Source organism: Lepidochelys kempii, chromosome 6 (genome assembly GCF_965140265.1).
Source record: "Lepidochelys kempii isolate rLepKem1 chromosome 6, rLepKem1.hap2, whole genome shotgun sequence".
In the NCBI taxonomy this organism is placed as follows: domain Eukaryota; kingdom Metazoa; phylum Chordata; order Testudines; family Cheloniidae; genus Lepidochelys; species Lepidochelys kempii.
Window position 1 is genome coordinate 70647050 of NC_133261.1, and position 16156 is coordinate 70663205.

Below are 16156 nucleotides of genomic sequence, written 5' to 3' on the forward strand. Positions count from 1 at the left end.
CCGCAGTCTGAATCCTGATGCACAGAGTCGGCTGCACTGAGGGCATGGGAAGTCTGTATCTATGATGTTTGATGATGCAGCTCTGTGGCGCCTTTCACATGCAGCCTGGAGATAATTTAATCAATCCCGCTCAAACTTGTCACGTGCTGATCTTGTCAGATACCTCCAGTGAATCCTGTTCTAAGCCATTTGCTCAAGTTCTTTGGGATTGATGTCAGCCCACTGGAGACTGCTCTTCAGATTATCTTTGAAGCACTTATACAGATGTCCCTTCTTTCTTTTGCCCATACAAGATCTGCTTTGGGAGACTGTGGTCTTCCATTCGGATGACATGCCTGGTCCACCTAAGTTGTGCTTTCAATAACATTTCTTCAATGCTGGTTATGTTTGCTCTCTCAAGGACTTCAATATTGGTCACTCTGTCCTGCCAGCGAATGCTCATTATTGAGCGGAGGGAGTGCATGCGAAATTGCTCAAGCTGTTTAATGTGACGTCTATGAAGAGTCCACATCTCAGATCCATACAGGAGAGATGTTAAAATCACTGCACTGTAGATCTTCAATTTGGTGGAGAGACAGATGTTGTGTTGGTTAACAACTTTTGTTTGAAGTCGGCCAAGGGCCTGACTGGCTTTACTAATTCTGGAGGAAATTTTCTTATCAAGGGAACAGACAATTGAGATGGTTCTGAAGGAACAAAATATGGACACCGTGTAGAATCAAGCACTTGGGTTTATTACGAACAGCGCTGGCGGGGTGTCACCTTGCTTATTAGGCTCAGAGACGCTGCCAAACAATTGATTACAATGGATTATATGGATTTTTCCATGGGTGGAGGGAAATGGCTGGGTAGGCAGTCCCAAATCCCTGGATAGGTCTAGCAGCAAGACAAGATAAGCACAGTAGTCAATAGTCAAAGATTATATAATGTCTCCACCCATGGTTTCAGGTTAACTCATGACACAATTAGTACACAGGTGTTTTCCTTTAAACAATGTATAGTGTGTTAGTATAAAAAATATATGTTGAATTCTGATTTGGGGTCCATAGGAATGAAGTAGCTCCTCTGATTGTCCAACAGGTACATACTAGGGGTTAAAGCAAAGAGACAAATGAAAAGTACATGGCAATAAAGATTGCTTTTTAGTTGTTCATTTGTGTTTCTAAGGCAAGCACTGGCAATGGCTTGGAGGACGGGTGTACATCTGTGAGAGGGAGGATATATCTCATACTGACATGTTTGAACCTCTTCCATAAACTCAAGGCTGGTATGTAGGAAGGCACCTCTTCTACAGAAGGAACAGGGCCCCTTTCATTCCTTAGATCTGTTTGCAGCTTTGAGATAAAGCCCCCAATTATAATTTCCACCTGGCTTCTTGCTGACCATTATTATATTATATATTATATTATAACCAGCTTATTTTAGCAAAAAGCAAGGTTGTCCTTTATTTGTTCTGCTTCTTAGCTAATATTGTTCACTATTTGCTAGGCCTCTGTCGTCTTGACCAAACTCTGGACTTTGGGCCTCTAAAAAGAGCTGACACGGTCTATATATCAGGTTGTAACATAAACAGCATATGGATTTTAGCCCTTCAGTACTGCCCAGATACTTGAACTGATCCACATTTTTCAACTGTGTCCCTTGGATGAATATGGCTGGCACTAGGGCATCGGAATGAGGTGCTGATTGGAACAAGATCTCTGACTTCCTAAGACTGATGGTGAGGCCAAAGAGCTGGGATAATTCAGAAAAATCTATCAATGTTGACCTGATGTCTGAGCCATCAAGGCGCAGTCTTCTGCAAAAAGTGCCTTGACGAGAAGCCTCTCTAGTGTCTTGGTCTTAGCAGTAAGATCAAAGAGGGATGAATATCCCCCAATCCAAGTCCTTTGTTGCATGGTTGAGAACACAAGCAAAGAACAAGTTGAACAGCTCTGGAGCAAATACGCAGCCTTGTTTCACCCCATTTGAGATTTCATATGCTTCGGGAAAGTCACCACTGGTGAGTACTTGCACTGTCACGTGGTCATGGAACAGACATGATTTGTATGAACCTTCTTGGGCAGCCCAGTTTATGTAGAATAGCCCATAGACCCTCTGTGTTGACCGTATCAAAAACTTTGGTCACATCAATTGAAAACTGCATACAGTTACAAACTGCAAGGTCCATATTCTGCTCTAAACATTTTTCCTGGACCTGCCTTACAACAAAGATCATGTCCATAGTGCTACAACCTGGTCTAAAACCACACTGTGCTTCTGGCAGATTCTCCTCAGATATATTTGCAATGAGTCTGTTCATTAGAATGCGAGCTAGTATTTTGCCTGCTGTACAGAGGAGAGCAATGGCTCCGTAATTTCCGCAGTCAGCTTTGATGCCTTTGTTTTTCAACAGTGATATGATAATAGCATCTTTGAAGTCTTGTGGCATTTCTTCTTCCTTCCAAATGCTACTCAGGATGTCGTGAAGCTCCTTAATAGCCTTTGAGCCTGCTCCTTTATACAGTTCTGCTGGGATACTATCCTTTCCAGATACTTTGCCAGAGTTCAGTTGTTTGATGGCTTTTATAACTTCCTCAACTGGTGGAGGGAGATGGAGATCCTCTTTGATGGGTTTCTCAGGTAAATGGTCGAGGACACGTCAATCGACTGTGGATGGTCTGTTGAGTAGACTACTGAAGTGTTCAGCCTATCTCTATATGATTCCCTTTTTGTCTTTGACAAGTCCTTATTATGATTGTTGAAGTGGATTGAATGAGCCATCCAAAATGATTTGACTTCACTGGGGAAGGGATGGAACCTGGCTGGAGGGTATTCTGGCTGGAGGACTAGAACTGTTCCCTTTTGGGGATGGGAAAAGGGGAAGTCCCACGTCCCTAACCAGTCTCTATGGAAACATGAAGCTATCTGGGAGTGCCTTGCTGTGGAGGAAAAAGCACAGGATGAAGGCAGATGGCAGTTGTGTAGATTTGGTGAGGCAGTTTAATATAATTTGTATTTCATTGAAGCTCCATTGTTTGACTTTATACCTTGCCTAGTTGCACAGACCTGAAAGTGAAACCATTACAGTGAACCCAGTGAACCAATCCTCTTAACAAAAAGCATTTCAGATGAAAGCCATGTTTCCTGGGCAAGCTGCAGGGTTTAATAGGCCAAGATATGACTCATGTAAAACCGGCCCAAACAGAATTTTACTGCAGGCTGAATCATGTGGGAATTTAAAGAAAATTTATTGCCTGAACAAGTTTCTTTCTATGCTGCATTCTGCATCCTGTTTTCAGGGATACCTGGAAAAATCTATAGGTCCTCATGGCTTCATCTATGTTAAGAGGACATTTAAAACAGTTGTGAGGATATCTAATCTAGATTATGATCCACTGAGTTCTATCACATGAGCTTTCCAGCTCTTAGTAGTGTGTGTCTCTGCCAGAATTCACAAACCTATGAAATCCTGATTGTGAATGGGAATAGGACTAGATCACATGCTTGGATCTAAGTGTCAGAATTTCCTGTGGTGTAGGTACTTTATGGAAGAGATTTCCGAATGTTTTGATGGTTTCTCTGGAAGAGATTTCCTGATGTTTCCCAGTTAAAAGAAACACACAGGGCCTAACTTGTTTGGAATATCCTCTTAACTCAGCACTGGTTTGTCTTTATGCAATCTTTATGGTCTGTGTTCGGAAGAACAGAAAACCAATGCATGTTACACAGCCTGAGTGTTGCACTTTACCTTAGTACTCTAGAATTAGATTGATTCTAGTGCCTGTATTGTGATACTCCTGTTGCACTCAAAAACATGGTTTGATTTTTGGCATTAGGTGTCTAGGGCATGGATTCCGCTGCACATGAAAGCAAGGTGTTCTGATCATGGTATAAGCTAATATAACTTAAAGAATGGCACAGTGAGATCTTTTCCTCCACTGTCCAAATAACAGTAAAATAATTTCAGAAGAAGAAACCTCTTTGGAGCACTAGCCCTTTTCCCAACAGTGTCCCTTTGAAGGTGGTATTTAACACTGGCACCTACCTGAAAAATGAACTATTTATGTGAAAAGAAATTCAATTTGCTGCTGTTGAAAATATTTGTGTCTTAATGAGGGTACTCTCCCAGCCGGTCCAGCTGTTTTTTTCTGATTAATTCTGCACAATCCTGTGACATGATAGAATATAGAAAGCAATGACGCATACCTGATTAGAATATTTCTGATACCATTCTTCTGTCCTTTTCATTCCAGTGTCTAAGGCAGACTGCTACGTGCAATTGCGTCTACCAACTGCATCTCCAATCACTTATCGAACTCAGGTTGTTGACAACTCCAGTAATCCAGAGTGGAATGAAACCTTCCAGTACAGAATCCACAATGCTGTCAAGGTGAGGGGGAGCCTTTTGATATGGAGCAGATCAGATTATCTGGTGCTCCTTGGGTGGCAGGATCTTGAATTTAAAAAACCCAAAGGATCTTTATTACAAAAAAAAGTCATTTCATGTAAGATGTCTCACACGAGCCATTAGATGCAGGTGCCCTTTGCTCGCAACACTCAAACATGTTCCCCAAGTCCCTGCATAGCCACCAAAAGAGCTGATTCATAACTGCTCACACTCTTGAAAATCACAGCTAAGGAGAGAGAAGGATTTTTTTTCTCTAGTACTGTCTGATGCATCTGGGGGAAAGAGAGCATTATGAATATTCTATTTGTATATTTGCAGTGTCTAGGAGCCCCGGTCATGGACCAGGACCCCATTGTGCTAGGCACTGTACAACCACAGAATAAAAAGAGTTCCTTCCCCAAAGAGCTTACACTCAAAACATAAAGTGAGGGGCAATAGATGGATACAGACAGACCAGGGAGTATAAGGAAACCATGAGACAATATTGGTCACCATCATAGACAGTGATCAAGCAATCTGATACTGGCCCCATAAAGTTTCAGGAAATTCCTTGATAATGCAGGTAAACTTTCCTGGGTTATTTATTCTCCCAGCCTGGGGCTATTGTCTTCTCATGGTTGTATTTGCCCTAATGTCTGTCATTAGGGTAATATCACTGTGTGGGCAAGAATGCTGGGATCAACTAAATTCAAATAAGTTTGTGATATACAAGTTGACTGTGAGTTTGTTTTACTGGCTCTGTAATATTTGAATTATTGCAAATACAGAATTAAAAGTCATGAGCGGAGAGAGAGTAAATTGTCGTCTATTGCTGAAGCTTGACTGTAGTGTAACATGAATGATGAAAATGTCTCAAATTCTGTCTGTGTCAGTGCTCTACGTTGACACTAGTGATAGATAAATAAGGATATTCTTTTTTAAAAGATGATGGCATCTCTTAAAAAAACAAAAAAAAAAACCCCAAAACCCTCTCTGCAGAAATTAGTTAAGATTCCCAGCTGGACCAGGCCTGTGTCATGGTGGTTTGTGGCTGCTGGGAGCGTGAGTTGGGTTGATAAATGACTCTGACAAGTTGGCAGAAAGTTACAAACAAGTAGGAGTTAGATTACTAAAATAAAAGCGATAAAATAACAAAGATCTTTATATTCCCTCTAATTCATGAGGACGCTTAAGTTCTGGCTGCTACTGCTAAGGCTAACCTGGAGCATTTCTGTAGTTTAACAGTCTCCTTGAAGCATAATGCTACTGCACAGGCCATTTATAGGCAACTGTACTTTGTGTCTTACAATTACCCACTAGTGCACCTTTCTGTTAATCCCAGCTGGGCTTGCCTCTGCCCAGTAGCAGTGATGATCAGGAAGTTATTTGCTTCTGAATCACCCTGAAAGAGAGGAAACTGCTGTCCTTTCTTCAGGCAAACCAGGGCTGAGTTAAGAGGAAATTCCAAACAAGTTGGGTCCTGTGTATTCCTTTTAACTGGAAAACATTAGGAAATCTCTTCCAGAGAAACTATCCAAAGTATGGGCTAACCAGCCCACATCCTCCACTGTGTCATGAGCTCTTTGGAACAGGGCAAATTCTACAAATGGGGAAAGATAAAATTGTTGCAGAAGGACTCTTAATTTTTCAGGCTTCTAAAAGGGTGTATTATAAACAGTAGAGAGTAAAACAAATAGCAATACTAAGTAATTTATATCACTTTCATCCATCAACTTGCTTTTGTTAACATGAATATGGCCCTTTGTTTATCAGCCATGTACAAAGAGAGAGGGTACCAAGTGTGTTTATCTTCCCCCCTCCAACCCATCCCTTGAGTGCTGTTTTGTTCTGTTTTGTTTTAGAACATTCTGGAGTTGACTCTCTTCGACGAAGATGTTCTGATAAATGATGAACTTACTTCCATTGTCTTTGATGTGGGGGGTATAAAGCCAGGCCAGCCTTTAAAGCGCACTTTCAAGTTAAACCCAGAGGTTGGTACCATTCACCCTGTGCCCAAGTACCTTTACAAGTCTGTTCAATACAGCAACACAGAGGCTCACACTGAGAGAAACCTCTCCTCATTGCAGAAATTGTGGAGTGCTTTTGATAATGCTCTTACAGTTATAGGGGTTTTGGTTTCTCTTGGCAGCCTTTTTGGTGACAGTTGACATTATTTGGAACACTGATATTAGATGCTTCCCAGTACGTTTTAAACAAAGGGACCACTTCTCTTTTACGCACTTCCCCTTGCCTTTCTGGCTGGTATCCTGAATGTTTTATCACTGGCCATGCACACTTCGTTCTTCGGGCTTTACAGTCTCTCCGGTCAAGCAACTGTAGAGGGGGACACAGTCGCATATGTTTGAGAAGGTCTGATATTTATTCACTAAGCACCAGTAGTACACATCCACAATACTTACTCTTCTCTCTTCCACCAATTGACTAAAACGCGTCCTGTGGAATCCAGTGTAACCAGGAGTTCAGATTCTAGAGCAGGTTGTGGACGAGTTATCCCACATCTGTGTGGACTTCTGTATAGATAGAAATAGGGACCTATTGGTCCAAAACCACAAGTCAGTACTACTTAAGATAAAAGGGGAGACTCTCTTGGGTGTAGAAGGATCTGTATCCTCTGTGGGCCAAGACAAGCAGTACAGCATGTAGGCACTATCTATTATGTTACAAGAGCTGCTATCATCTTGGCTCAGAACTGCCATTTTATAAAAAAGTACCTTTTTCTTAATTTCCTAGGCAAAGATGCATTCTGATTGACCCAGCGTATTGAAGCAATTATAAAATGTTGGAGAAAATCTAGTTTACAGGCAAAGACAGCCCCCCTACATTTTCAAAAGTCACTAGTGATTTTGGGGTTTCTCAGTTTTTTTGGATGCCCAACTAGAGACCCTAGGGGCCTCTGTATTTCAAAAAGTGCTGAGCACCCACCTTCTGAAAACTAGGTCCCCTTAAAGTGTCTCAAATTGGATTCCCAAAAATGTATTCACCCAAAATCACTAGTCACTGATGAAAATGTAAGCTAGCATATCTAAACTGATATTATTAGTTTGCAAGGATCAAATATTCTTTGCTGCAAAGGGTACCTCTCAATTTTAATAAGTTCAAAACTTAAGAATAACCACCATCCCCATGTTAAAATCCTGAACTACTACATTCAGTCAAATTCGCAGACTTTGCATGTGCTGGAGATGTAAGCACTCTTCAACTACTATTGGTCCAGTTGCTTTAGTTCCAATCTTACTGTTTTGCAACAAGATATCCCATCCATGGTCATTACCTCAGCTAAATTATGCCCAATAGGCTTGGGTGAAGACAAACCAACTTCAGCCTTCTTTAAGAAATGTGTGCTAACTTCTTTAGTGCTATTCAAATGGATCCTACTTAGAAGCTGGAGTGGCTGAGTTCAGAAGCAAACTTACCTGTGTACGCTATTGGTGAGGAGTAATGATCCCTCATCTAGGCAACCTAGATGTGTAGTAGTCTATGCTCTGTCTACATAGAAGCTCAGATCACACAATCCTGGAGAGCTTTTTGTTACACCTCTACCCCTCCTTTCCCAGAGCCTGATTAGTGTGGTCTTGGCCACTAATTGTGATCCTGAAAAACTGATTAGTGGATCTGGAACTGAAAATTAGTGCCCTAGGGAGAAGTGTCCAATACAGTTGAGTTAGGATCTACATGTATTTCCTGATTAGTTATGTTGTTTGTAATCTGTTACTGAATGCTTGCTGGGCTCTGTGAATGGGAGATGGGCCAAAGTCTGCTGAAGGCTGTTAAAGACAGCAATGAGCTCTGAGTGCAAATCGCTGAAGAAATGAAACTAAACATAGGTAGCCGATATGTAGCTATAACCAGTCATGCTGCCATATGGGTATGGGGGTTCAAAAGGGCTTCATTGAATAAAGTAGGGACAGATTTGAGAGCAAAGTTCACTTTGTTCCCCTGTAACCTGTGTATGTATATAGTACTTAGCAGGTTCAAGTTCAAAGCACTGTTCAGCACTAAATATTAGCAAGGTGCTTGTGTAGACAAACTATTAGTTTGCAGCAAGCCGTAGTGTAAAACTACCTTGGACTAGCCTATGGTGCACCAACTGTCCACGTGCATACTACCCGTACACTATAAGTTCCCTAGTGCACTTTCACCTACTCCAAATTCACTGGGGAACTTTTAGCACGTAATAGCAGGGTCCACAAAGACAATTAGTGCAAGGTAGATTTACACCCCAGCTTGCCACGCACTAACTGTTCATCTATACGAGTCTTAAATAATCCTAATGTCCCACCTGTGAGATGAGTTAGTCAGTAATATCCCTATTTGCCATATCGGGAAATAAGCACAGCAAGGCTAAGGCAAACATTTTCAAAAATTGCTTCTGATTCTAGGTTTTTCTATTCTGGGGTGCCCAGCTTGAGACATGTAAGGCCTGATTTTCAGAAGTGCTGAGCACCCAGACAAAGTTGAGGGAGTGTGGGTGCTCATCACCTCTGAAAGTCAGACTCTGGATGTCAAGTTGAGTGCCTAGATATTGAGGTAACTAAAATTAGCAGCTACTTTTGAAAATATTGATCTAAGTGACATACCCATGGACACAACAATCAAGATTAGGATTCAGGAGTTCCCAACTCCTAGTCCTGTGATCAGTTGGTGAGACAATGTCACCTCTCCTAAACCATTAAAAAAAAATAAAAAAATCCTTGAACAGTCCCACTGCTTTGACTACAGTTTCACTCTCACCCTCTCTGATTTAAATGAGGTTGAGGCTTAGTAAGCTTATTTGAAAATGTGTGCTGTTATGACTGTAGATTAATTTTTATAATGAGTTAAATTATAAATGTTTTTTTTTTTTTAAAATGCCACTATTGGTAGAGTGTCCTAGTTGAAGTCTGCAGAACTGCTATAGTCAAAGATCAGTATATTGAAAATTAAAGCCTTGATGTTGGTAATGCTTAAGCAGTTATGGAGCGTTATTTGTATAAATTGACTTCAATGGGACTAGTCATGCTTTTGGGGATGGTGTGGTGGGTAAGTTTGCTTTGGCACTCAATCTTTCCAGCTCCTAAGTAGATTTGTTTGAATAGCATTAAAGTTCACTTTACTTCTTTCATAGTGGAAAATAGCACAGCATAACAGTTTCAATCCAATATTGCTGTAGAAAGTTATTTTCTGATACTAACCTCCTGCCTCTAATGAAGAGAAGTGGAGACCTTTATTTTTCAAGAAATCTCAGTAACAACATTGCATTAATATATTTTTTTTGGCATGCAAATTTGGTTATACTTGGAAAAGTGGCTGTAAAAAATCACTGAGGGGCTCTGTATATTCTTTGAACTATTTCCAGATTTATTAAGTTTACAAAACCAAACCTGACTCTTCTAATTGTCATTGCTGCAAATTGCCTTTACAATCTAAAAATCGCAATACATTTTCTGCCTCTTGCATCATCACCCATTATACACGGAGATGGTCACATGCCACGCAATTATAAAGATGGGGTTTGTTTGCAAAAATAAGTATTTAGAATTTTTGAGCAGCTGAACCTGTGTTTGGCTCTGAGTTTTGGTTTCAGCTACTTTGTAGTGAGAAAGTAATAACATTTCTAAGTTTGATCTTGCTTGGTAATTCTGTTGATCCATAATAGAATAGTGCATGCTTTTTTGATGGCTGTTATCTTGGCTTGATGCACAGAGGATTGAACTGGGAACTTCCAGAGCTAAAAGCATAAATTCCTACAGTTTGACCTAAATCTTTCTAATTGGGGGCCTAACAGTCTCTCATCCTCTGCAGATTGAATAGAGAGTGGGAACTGTAACACACTCACTCACTAGTCTGTTACACTCTCTCATAGCTGTGTTAGCTGAAAATGCTTATGTACAACAAATAAAAATTGCCTGCCAGAGAAGTAAGCAGACATGATTCTGCCCAAAGGGTGCAGATTAGCTGAGTCATATGCCATTTTTTATTGGTGTTTTGAAATGCTGTTGTAGCCATTGCAGGATACTAGAGAGAGACGGTGGATGACGTAATATCTTTTAGTGGATCAACTTCTGTCAGTGAGAGTCAAGCTTTTGAGCTGAAGAAGAGGTCCATATAGCTCCAAAACTTGTCTTTCACCTGCAGAAGTTGGTCCAATAAAAGTTCTCACTTACCTTCTCTTTCATTTTTTCTTGCTCACATTTCTGAATATAATTACACTTTAAAAAAAGCAAACAATCTCTCGAGTATATAACCTAATATGAAGATTGCCTTATAGGCAAAGCTTCTGGGTGAACCTGGACCTGCTTCATATTCTTTCTAATGGTCAGAGATTATCTTGTTCTGTGTCTGATTTTTTTATTTTTTATTTTTTTTAAAGGCTCAGGAGGAGCTGGATGTAGAGTTCTACTTAGAAAAATGGTCAGTCTGATCTTCTAAATACACTGCTCAATGTAAATGTGCATTGTTAATATACTGTTTTAGAATATAGTGATGGTCTCCCACCTCTTACAATTCTTTGCATTATTTCTGAGCTTAGGTATAAATGCCTTCAAGGCTATGATACCCTCAGCCTTAGGGCACCGGCACAGTGCTCAGAAATATCACTTTGCTGGAATCTTGTTGCTGCGGCGTCGCAATAAGGGAAATCACTGTATTGGAGTCTATCTGCCATTGCTGTGGTGAAGCTTGTGTTGATGAAGTCTTAGCTTGCAATGGAAGGTTACTGCAATAATTCCTGTAATACAATTAACAGTACACCTGCCTATCCAGAATACCTTTTTAAAATTTGGTCTCCTTCCATTTGAGACCAGCCTCCCTTCTGGAAACTGAGGCGGGAATCGGTGTGTGCGCGTGACAGCTGCACAAAGCCAGGAAGCAGTTTCTCCTTTAATAGTGAAATTTTTTTCCATTGCCCTACGAAGGAAATGTTTACTGAGCTGTCATTCTCAGTGTCCGATTACAGATCATAAGCACACAGGGTGCCTCCAAGCACTCAGTATAGAAAGGGAGGTGTGAGGGGCATCAAAATGAGGGACCAATGGCAAATTAAAATCAAAACTAATTCATATTTACCCTTTACCTTCACAGCTCAGATGTCCCTACTGAGATCCTCACCAATGGTGTCCTTGTGGTGAGTGAGTGGGGATAATGGTTATGCATTAGAGAATTGTTACTTAATGCAGCTTTCAGTGGTTAAACAGGGGATGAGCATTTCAAAATTAGAGGGTTCTCAAAATCTATGCACCTCGTTTCCTCTACTTCACGTGTCCCTTCTTGCATTTGCTTTTATAAAAATATTAACCTGGATTTCTGGAAATTAGGCTACTGTCCTGTGATGGGGGGTTATTCTTTCCAGTAGGGCAGATGGCTTCATAGCCAAGAAAGGACGCTGTTTTAAAACCATGCCTTTGGAGCGTCGGTGGATATTTTGCTGACCCCTCTATCTTCCAGTACTTGACACTTACCTGCTCCCCCCTTTCCTGTACTCCTTTGAACTTTTGTAATAAGCAAGTTCAGCATACATTTTTGTCCAGTCATTTCTTATTAGTAATAGTAAATAGGATAAATCACTGGAGCGTTGGCTGCTGAATCTGAACTTTGAAGCCACAGGGCATGATCTCAGGCAATCTCTCTAAGTCTCCAGAGAAAATGGTAGTATGAAAATGGTATCTTTATATAGTGAAGAATCCCAATCACACATGAAGGGTGGAGGGAAGGACTGGCTAGCTAAGAAAATTAACAGGATAGGAGGATATGGAGTGGAGATGATCCAAAAAGCTTAGGCTGAAGCATTTTCTATTGGAGAATGAAGTGCCATTGAAATTGAATGCGGTGTGAAATCATGCTGGTTTCACTGAAATTTCATCTTGAAGAAAAATTGGGTGTCAAGGTGTGGGGGGGGGAAGAAATATTTTGATCAATCAGAAATGAAATATTTTTAAGAATTTTCTTTCATGGAGAATTGTGAAATTTTTGGGTTTTGTTCTGATTTAGAATGAAGCCAATCTCCGAAATCTCAAAATCCTCCCCACAATGGAATTTCCATTCTCTACACAACTCTAATATGGAGCATTTTGCTTCTAGGTCACTGACTGTAATTCAGCCTAGGTAAATCGTGACTGAAAATAACTTGAGGCTGCCTAATAGCCTGTACGTGAACTGAATGGGTGGGGATCAATTAATTTCCTAATGCAGTCATTCTCAAATCTTTTCATTCTATAGGCCGATTCATAAGAGCATGGACCTACACTTCCCAGCATGTCAGTCTTCCGTTTAAGCAACTGCTTGGTTCAATGTGTTAAGGAAGTGTGATTCCCAACTCACGTAGACGTACCTGCACTCGATGTGCTCAAGCTAGCATGCTAACAATGGCAGTGTAGCCTGGGTAGCATGAGTGGTGGCTTGGCCTAGCCATTTCAGTCTGTACCCAGGTGGTCTGGGCTGGTATGTATTCACCTGTGCTACCCTGGCTATGCTGCTGTTCCTAGTGTTGTTTTGAGCAGAACTAGAGTGGATACTTCTGCATGAGCTGGGAATCACACCTTTCAGCTCAAAGGTAGACATGTATCCTCTCTGTGGAGACCAGTAGAGTTGTGGAGGAATGTAGATGATTTAATAAAATTTAATGAGCACAGTTAACTTCAGTGTAGTCCCTTGTCTGCAGTCTCATCAGAGAAGCCAAGGACTGAATGGAGTGGGAAACTGACTTCCTTTCTCTCCAAATGGTCACTCGAAGGCAGAGTTTTGAGATTTACAGTGTAAGAGGTGTTTGCATAGGCAGAGATGGTGCAGTTTCTGTGAATTGTGGGATGAGTGGCAAGCTATTTTTCCCTTCTGTGCAAAGCTGGCTGTTTGCTCAGCTTGTATTTGAGTTCCATTCTGATTTGGATCTAAATACAAATCAAGCCAGCTTTTAGTTTCCCCAAATTTTGGGGAGGAAAGAGATTGAAGTGTAATATATACACACACACACACACACACACACACACACACACACACACACACACACAAATGTATCCATTTGTGTTCATATCCGTGTGTGTGTGTATATATATATGTATATATGGATCTGAACACAAAGCACATTCTTAGTAAGTTTAAATAAAAAAATAGAAAAATGGAGGTGTATCCTGACAGTCTGTAGCTGTGTAGAATAGGTTGTGAGGAAGTTATGGTGTAGGGAAGTGATTTTCAGTTAAAAAACAGCAATCCTTGCCCTACAAACCCTGTCCATTTGAAGGAACAAATCTATCCCTTCTTGTTTTGCTACAGGATCAATACTCTAAACCACTTCCTATTGTCACTGGATTATGCTTCAGTGGGGAAATGAAGCAAACCTCATAACCAGAGCTGTGTTTTTCCAAGTAGGCTCATCCCTGCCTGTGTCTCCAAGGTGTAATCAACCAAGATGAGAAGTCAAAGCAGAGTGAAAAGGGTAGGTCTGCTTGTGTATTTCAAGGAAGAGCTACTCTCTGTTGCTTGCTCATTAGCACATCCATTCTATCCTGGAGGAAGTTTGGATCCTCACCTGAATTTTGCCTCTTGCCATCCAATTCTAAGGAGCTTTGCTTCACTGTCCATGTAACATATTGTTGTCTACTACTTTCTTTCAAGAAGTGGCTTTTTAATAAATCTGTTAAAAAAATAAAAATTTAATGATATTGCATCTTTTCCATCAAGTGCCATATGAAAGAGAACTTGGGGACTTCAGTTTTTGTCTCTGTGGTCTGGCTGTTACTTCTAATAGCATTCTCTAGTTTTCGATGTGTGTTTCAGTGACTCTTCTGACCTAAACCTCTCATTCCTACTGTCAGGGAGCTGTCAGATCAAGCTATCAATGCTGGGGGCCTATGAGAAACAGCTGTGCATTCCCTGCAGGCTGGACAATGATCAAGATTTTGGGACCCCATTTGTCTTCCATGTAGACAAAGAAATATGTCCAGACCTGGAAGTGGAACTGGAGCAAACAATAACTGTCTTGCAGGTGAGCATATGCGTTGACATCTACGTAGCCTACCAACCGCTTTTGGAACAAATCCATTCCGAAACAAGGTGTGTCCTGGTCCATGAAATAGACTGAGGAGTAATTTGCACTGACTTATGGTTATGATAATCATGCCAGTAATTTCTTTGGCAAACCAAAAATTGGTTTCTTCTATTGTACAGCAGTCAAATAGATACTGGTGTTGAAAGCAATTTTCTCATGGAGTACTGGCAGTTACAGATGGTGATGGTAGTGCTACCTATTATGAAGATTCCCTGACACTTCCCATTATAAGATCCTCTTTTCAGTGGCCTATAACTTTGTCAGACTTTAATTGTTCAGTCTGAAATTTTCCATGTTGGGTATCAGCCTTAGGCTGGATTCTTTTAGAAAATTTCAGACTAAGCAGTTCAGCTGTTTCTGAGATCAAGGTAAGGGAAAAACATGTTTTTGACCACGTTAAAAAAAAAAAAAAAATCTGGAGACCTTTTCTTTGAACAGCTGTAGTGCTCCCGTGCTTTTCACAAGGGACATTAAATTCGGCACTGAATGGTCTTTGTCTCAGGATGTGCCTTTTGCCATCCCTGTGAAAATCCGCCTAAATTTGGCCAAGTTATAGAAATCACAGTTTGCACATGCTCGGAGACTTTTTTGATATTAAGCTGCTAAAATCTCCAGAGATTCCATCCTCACTGAGCATTGTTGAGCCTCTCACAGCTACTAGTGCTGACCAGACTACACATGCATCATCCCTACCGTGTGACTGAGCATACTCCCTACAGCCCAGGACTACAGGGGCAAAAATGGACTTATCCGGTGTGTAATGGCTGCCTTCAGTGAGGCTGGGCACTGAAACTGAGAGCAAGGAAGCCTCTCTCCCTTATGCTCTCAGTGACTCCTTCCCTGCTGGCACCCTGGCAATGTGGAGGAGGAAGCCATCTGATCTGAATGCAGAGAGGATAAAAGTTGGAGCAGTGTAGAAGTGGGGTGGGAAAGGACTAGACTGGAACAACGAGTCCGGTGAGACTGGGCCTGGAATTGTGAAGAAAAGAGTGGGTGTGAATGAGACAGAGGTGGAATGGGAAAAAAAAAACCAGTATGTGACTGTGTAATTATTAAAGACTGCGTCACAGGCAGAAGGGGGCTGAATTAAACTTGTATGGATGTCCTTAACTTTTAAGTGCTTGAATTTCCAACCTTAATAAAGTTCTTGTCACACTGTGCCGTGCGTACGCACCCCCAACCCCACCCACCCACACGAGTGTGGTATAGAAAAAAAGCTTTATCAGCATGAATTTAGTTGTGCAAATAAATAAAGATCAAACCTTTATGCTATGCTAGCATATATTGGGTGTGAGATGCATGCTACAGAAAAACTATTTTTACAATTTTTAAACATAAATATTTTTCTATTGGGATTGGTTTTTTGCATCCCTCCCTTGTACAAGGTGCTTCAGTTAGCATGAATCAAATTCTGTAGGAATTGAAAGAGCTTTGCTTTACTGGCTATGTAAAAAATGAATCTCCCAAAAAGAAGTAAAATAGCTTTTCTAGACAAAATGTCATGACTCTAGAATCTGATATCAATGGACCTTCCAGGGCTAGAATGAAGTGCTGTTTGAAACAGGTCACAATATACTGGTCTTTAAAGCTGTTAGGAATACAGCACTGCATATTGCCCATCACTGGCTTCAGACCAGGGCAACTCTTTTGGAGGAAAACTCCCCATTTGGGGGTGAGAGAAACATTTTTGTGGCAGGTTGATTTTGAAAAGAGAGCAGTTAGATTTTTGAAGTTATTTAGAGGTTTGG

The 16156-nt window shown here is 40.9% G+C and overlaps 1 protein-coding gene across 1 annotated transcript in view; it reads left to right on the plus strand.

Annotated features, from left to right (window-relative positions):
- The window catches only part of LOC140913863 (cytosolic phospholipase A2 zeta-like), a 42933-nt gene that overhangs the window by 7407 nt on the left and 19370 nt on the right, over positions 1-16156 (plus strand). The window contains exons 3-8 of the mRNA XM_073350674.1: positions 4236-4372; positions 6232-6360; positions 10740-10780; positions 11450-11492; positions 13730-13796; positions 14176-14345. Of these exons, the coding sequence (XP_073206775.1) occupies positions 4236-4372; positions 6232-6360; positions 10740-10780; positions 11450-11492; positions 13730-13796; positions 14176-14345 (587 nt within the window). The remainder of the gene's footprint in view (positions 1-4235; positions 4373-6231; positions 6361-10739; positions 10781-11449; positions 11493-13729; positions 13797-14175; positions 14346-16156) is intronic.